Here is a 6,126-nt window from a genome sequence, read left to right on the forward strand (position 1 = left end):
ATTAGTTATATTATTATTTTTATTTTTTTTTTTACTTTTTTTTTTTCAAAAAAATTTATTATTGCTATTATATCAGGTAACCAAAAAAGTTCGTGCGGTTTTTCCGTATATAATAAAAACACACAAAACGACAAAAGTAAGTACATTTATTCATCAAAATAGTCACCATTAGCATCTAAAACCTTTTCCCAACGTAAAACAAGCTTATTTATTCCACTTCTAAAAAATTCTCGGTCCTTTGAGTCTATAAAAGCTTTCAACTCCATTTCAACCGCGTCCTGGTCTCGGAACTTCTGTCCTTTTAAATGATTTCCCAGAGAAAGGAAAAATGGAAATTAGTAGGGGAGAGGTCTGGTGAGTATGGTGGATGAGGCAAACTCTCCCAACCAAGGCTTTGAAGCTTGTCCTGAGTCACGCGAGTGGTGTGCGGTCTCGCGTTGTCGTGGAGAAGCAGAACTCTTCTCCTGTGCACCAGTGCAGGCTGCTTTACAAGCAACAGGTCGTGAACTCGTTGCAGCTGTGCTGAGTAGACCAGTCCAGTAATGGTTTGGCCTGTTGGGAGCAGCTCATAACGCACCACACCAGCTGTAGTCCACCAAATGCAGAGCAAAACCTTCCGCTCATGGAGATTGGGCTTGGGTGTCTTTGGGATGGGGTCATCGGGGGACAACCAATGGTAGCAACGCTTGGTATTGTTGTACACAATCCATTTTTCGTCGCATGTCAATAAACGATCAAGAAAAGGCTCAACATTGTGGCGTGATAAGAGTGATGTACAGATCGTAAGCCGTTGCTTCTTGTTGTCGATCGACAATTTGTGCGAAACCCACCGACTCAGCTTCCACGCTTTCCCAATCGCATGCAGATGCAGGCGGATGGTTTCAACACTCACAGCAAACCTCACTGCAAGTTCTTGGCAAGTTTGGCTGGAGTCAGACTCGACAGCGTCCTTCAGTTCATCCTCATCAACCAACAATGGGCGTCCAGAACGCGGCAGGTCTTCGATGGACTCATCTCCCGAAGAGAATCGCTGAAACCACTTCTGTGCTGTGCGTTCACTTACTGTACCTTCTCCAAATGCTGTGCAGATGTTTTTGGCCGCTTGTGTTGCATTCCTTCCAAGTTTGAACTTGTAAAGTAAGCAAGATCGAATAATCGTTGGTTGGGTTGCCATCCTTTCTTTACACAAAACCTTTCCTGTAAGCTCGTTACAAGCCTACACTATATATGCAGCAACTGCGCGTGACACACGCGTTCTATTACGCAACAAAGCTACTTGCCTTGTGCGATGTGGGTGTTGTAAAAAATGCTAAAAACAATTCAATTACCAAAAACCGCACGAACTTTTTTAGTTACCTAATACATAAATTGTTACGGAAAAAATAATATTATTACGTAAAAAAAAAAAGAATTGAAAAAAATAATAAAAATCTTCAACGTGAAATAAAAAGTTTCAAAAAGTTAATTGAAACTTCGCGGATATAAACTATTTCAAATAGTATTAATCGAGTTAAAAGCAATCCATATGTATACACCTTAAATTCACTTCCACTGGTAATTGCTAAAAATGGTAACACAATAACAGCTTAAAGACACTCTGGAAAACCCTGATAAAATTGCCAAAGAAGAGCTTAAAGAAGCTCTTTATGTAATTAAAACACTTACTGCCAGAATTGACGAACTTACTAATAGAATTGATTTACAGTATATTGAAATAAAGTTACTGAAAGATATTAAAAGTAGTGATAACTATAGTAAAAGATAGTAAAATATAGTAAAAAGTATAGTAAAAAGTATAGTAAAAGATAGTAGTGAAAGATAGTAAAAGTAGCTTTGTTATCTAAATTAGTTGAACAAGTCAGCAAACCCAGTACATAATAGCATAAAAGGATCGTGACTAATAGAGAAAAGGGAACTGTTGTGTTTGGTCTACCTGAAGCTGTAAAAACTCAACCAAGCGATAAAACTAAAGACGACACCGCGGAATTCAAAAAGGTTATGGCATCCTTAAGTAAATCAGTCTGTATAAAGTATTATTATTTATTAAGTAAATAGTTAAGTAAATAGTTATTAAGTATTACCATTTATTAAGTTAATAGTTAGAGTTAAACGTTTCAAAAAAAGTAAGAACTTCAATCCTGGTAAACCTGCTCCTCTTATGATTGAAGTTGATTCGGCATCTATCAGAAATGACGTTAAAGCATCGGCTAAACAATTAGCATCGGGCAATTTTAAAGATATATTTATACGCCCTGACCGCACTGCAGCAGATCAAAGTGAGCTCAATAAATTAAACTCAGAAAGAAAAGCAGCTAATTCTGACCTTGACAAGCTTGGAAAACTTGAAAAGCCCTTTAGATTTGTCATCCCCAGCAATAAACTGCGATGCATTGATGTTTCACAGGAAGTTGAAATCAATGGACGTAAAAAGCATCCCTTCATCAAATAGAGAGATGCACAAGCAGCCAGAATTGCAAAAACACAATGAATCAAAATGTTTACCTACAAATATTTATTTAAATTCATTAAATAAAAAAATAAAATCTGCTTAATCTATCCCTAAAAATACATTTTTAAAATGTTTTTATACTAACGCAACTTCTCTAAGTTCGGATAAAATGAACGAATTACCTGCATTCTGTGACATAAACATGTATGATTTAATCTTTATTTCTGAGACATGGTTTACTGAAATATCTGCATCTCAATTTAACAACTACTCACTAGTATAGAAAAACTGAAATGGTCACGGTGGAGGTGTTGTTATCTACACAAGCGTGATCTAGTCATGAATGAGGTATCTGATTGTCATCTAAGATAGATCTTAAACAACAGCAACTCCGAGCAAATATGGTGTGAAATTAAAATCGGTAACAAAATTGTTCTTATTGGTTGTGTCTATTGACTATCTTTATCGCATATAAATGATATAATCGCCTTAAATTTTTGTCGATCTTGCATTTTTGGACTTTGCAAAAGCGTTTGATAAAGTTTCTCACCGTAGACTACTTCATAAATAGAAAGTATATGGGATTAATGCCAATGTTCTACAATTGATTGAGTCATCTTTGATTAGTAGAAAACAGCGAACTGTTTTAGGTAAACACTCTAGCGACTGGACCGATGTTCTAATCGACAAGGGTCTCTACGTGGTCCAATATTGTTTATCATCTATATAAACGTCTTAACGGATAAAATAAAATCAGTTCGTAAAAACTATGTTGACGACACTAAACTGCTACAAAAAATAAAACCTGAGTTTCACGATGCAGATTGTCTGATTCTTCAAAACGATTTAAGGTGGTAGTACACCAATAAAAGTGAAAAAAAAAAATTTTTTTTTACTTTTATTATTAAACCAATATAATCATCGCAGATTTCGAATTTTTATTGATTTAATTAAATAAAAAAAAGCTTGACATGTTAAACTTGTTTATAATGTATCGGTATAAAATATTTGTTTTTTTTTTCTCCTAGCAACGCTTTGTTTATTCCGTTGTTATGCGCTTTAGAAGCAAGTTAAATCATAAAAAAGCCATAAAATACTTACTTTGTCAACTCTTTTAAGTGCAAAGTTGTAGACTGCAACGACTTCTTGTTAATTAGTATAGTATAATGGCTTAATGGGCGTAATTCGCTTCTTGGTTGAAGCTGCATTGAAACTTTATTATTTATGCTATAGTAAATCTTTTATCTTTTTAAAATAAAAATAATATGGGTGGATCAAAAAGAAAACAATTATCAAATAGAATATATAATAAAAAAGCAAAATTTCATGGAAACAGATATACAAAGATTCCTTCTTCAGAAACGAAAACTTTATCTTTTGTTGAATCTGCCAGACATTCTGCTTCTTCAAAAAAATTAAATATTGCTGATAGAGATTTTCAAGATTTTTAAAGTTCAGATTTTAACTTTGTCATGAACTTTAGTCTGTTGGAAAACGTTATATCGCTACTGAAATGCCCGAATTTGTGTGAAGATAATGTTTATTTAATGTTTGATTCCTCAAAAAAGTATGGTTTAAGTATTGGTTTAAAAATATGTTGTAACAGTTGCAATTGGAAAACTGAGTTTTTTTCATCTGCTACATTTTGTAAAAAAAATTTAATCGAACAACAAGAGCCTAGTAAAATCAAATGTAGTGGACAAAAACCATTTGATATTAATAAACGTGTCATTGTGGCTTTTCGTGAAATTGGTAAAGGGTTATCATCATTAGAAAAATTTTGTGGAATAATGAATATGAAGCCACCTATGAACAAAAAAAGCTACAATAAAACTTTACATAACCGGTTAGATGTTTATCAAAATTTAGTTGACCAGAACATGAAAAATGCTGCTGATGAATTAATCCCTGCAAGTAAAACATTAAGAGACATTATGTGTAGCTTTGATGGTTCATGGCAAAAGCGTTGTTTTACTTCAAATAACGGAGTTGTTTCTGCAATTTCAGTTGAAAGTGGTAAATTTATTGACTTTCAAATAGAAGCAAAAACATGTAAATTATGTTCAATATGGAAGTTAAAAAAATACACGTACCCAGTTGAATATGAAAAGTTTCAGTCATCACATTACCAAAAATGTAAAATTAGTCATACTGGATCATCATCGGCTATGGAATCAAGTGGTGTTTTAAAACTTTTTCATCGTTCTGAAAAGATAAACAATTTAAGGTATACCACATATCTTGGTGACGGAGATAGTAGTTCTTATACCAGTGTTGTTTGGTCATATATACCATTGGTCGGTAAAACACAAAATCCTAATGAATCTTTGAATCAATTGATTTAGAAGCGGTGTCCCAAAGATATATTTGTTGAAAGAACTGCCTTATGGGTTGGAGTAGCATCAGCTGTCCTATACTTTAATAATGGACTACAATTTTTAGAGACGTTATTTGATAAGCTTGAAATAACAGTAGGCTGCAATCTACATAACTTTTGTCTTATAAATGACTCAAAGCGCATTTCTAAAGCAGAAAAGCAATGCACAAGTATAGTGAAATTAAGACGCTAGAAACTAAGAGCTAAAAGGTTTTTGTGATCAAAACGAAACATTAGAAGGTGCAGTTTATGGAAGTAGGGAGTTTTGAACAATTTTTTTTTTTTTTAATTTTTAAATTGAGTTTTTCTCAAAGTCATGTTTTATAGCCTGGCGACGGAGATATTTTTCAAACCGATAAGCGATTTGTTCTGAAATTTGGTACACTTGTTTGTAACACATGTATTTGCAACCTCTACTAGAATTATGTTTACAGCTAATTGTGTTCTACTTTTGTGAGTGATTTTGTGTTCTCAAATAACACCAAAACTTCCAAATATGACTAAAATGCATATATTTTGACTTTTTTTGGTCAAAAATCCAAAACTTTTAGTGTATGTTGTAATTGCATAAGTAAAGGATCACAAGCCAAAATTTCAGTTCAAATTTATTTACGGTTACTGAAAAAACCATGTCGCCAGTTATTCATTTTTAGGCTTTTGTCTATCAATAATTATGCGCATAATTAATTTTTTTTTATTTTTAAATTTTTACTTTTATTTTAATCATATAATATATGTTATGCACTATTAAAAATTGAAAAAAATGTTGAAATGCAAGATTTTTTTTTTAATGGTATACTACCACCTTAAACATTGTCACAGAATGGTCAAAGAAATGGCTAATAGAGTTAAATGTTTCAAAATGTAAAATTATACACCTTAGTCATGGAAATAGTAATCATGAATATGTAATGAATGATGGAAATACATCACTTACTTTTGAGGTAACGGATATTGAGAGAGACCTGGATATCTTTATATTTAATGATCTAAAATGGAATCAACACATATACAGGTTGTAACACGTAAAGCGAATATGATACTTGGCCTATTAAAAAAAACATTTAGATTAAGAGATATGAAGTTTTGGAGTAAATTATACACTACGTATGTTAGGCCGCATCTGAACTTCGCTGTTCGGGTATGGTGTCCTTACTTAAAAGGTGACATCAAAGTATGGTGTCCTTACTTAAAAGGTGACATCAAAGTATGGTGTCCTTACTTAAAAGGTATGGTGTCCTCACTTAAAAGGTGACTTCAAAGAAATTGAAAAAATTCAGCACAAAGCAACAAAATTGCC

General features: G+C 33.0%; 1 protein-coding gene across 1 annotated transcript; it reads right to left on the reverse strand.

Moving 5' to 3' along the window:
- Positions 1-301: 301 nt before the first annotated feature.
- On the reverse strand, positions 302-1,174 carry LOC136086120 (histone-lysine N-methyltransferase SETMAR-like). Its single transcript, XM_065808391.1, has one exon. It carries the CDS (start codon positions 1,172-1,174, stop codon positions 302-304), a length of 873 nt encoding a protein of 290 aa, XP_065664463.1.
- Between the last annotated feature and the right edge of the window lie 4,952 nt (positions 1,175-6,126).

The sequence above is a fragment of the Hydra vulgaris genome, chromosome 10, assembly GCF_038396675.1.
Source record: "Hydra vulgaris chromosome 10, alternate assembly HydraT2T_AEP".
Taxonomy (NCBI): Eukaryota; Metazoa; Cnidaria; class Hydrozoa; order Anthoathecata; family Hydridae; genus Hydra; species Hydra vulgaris.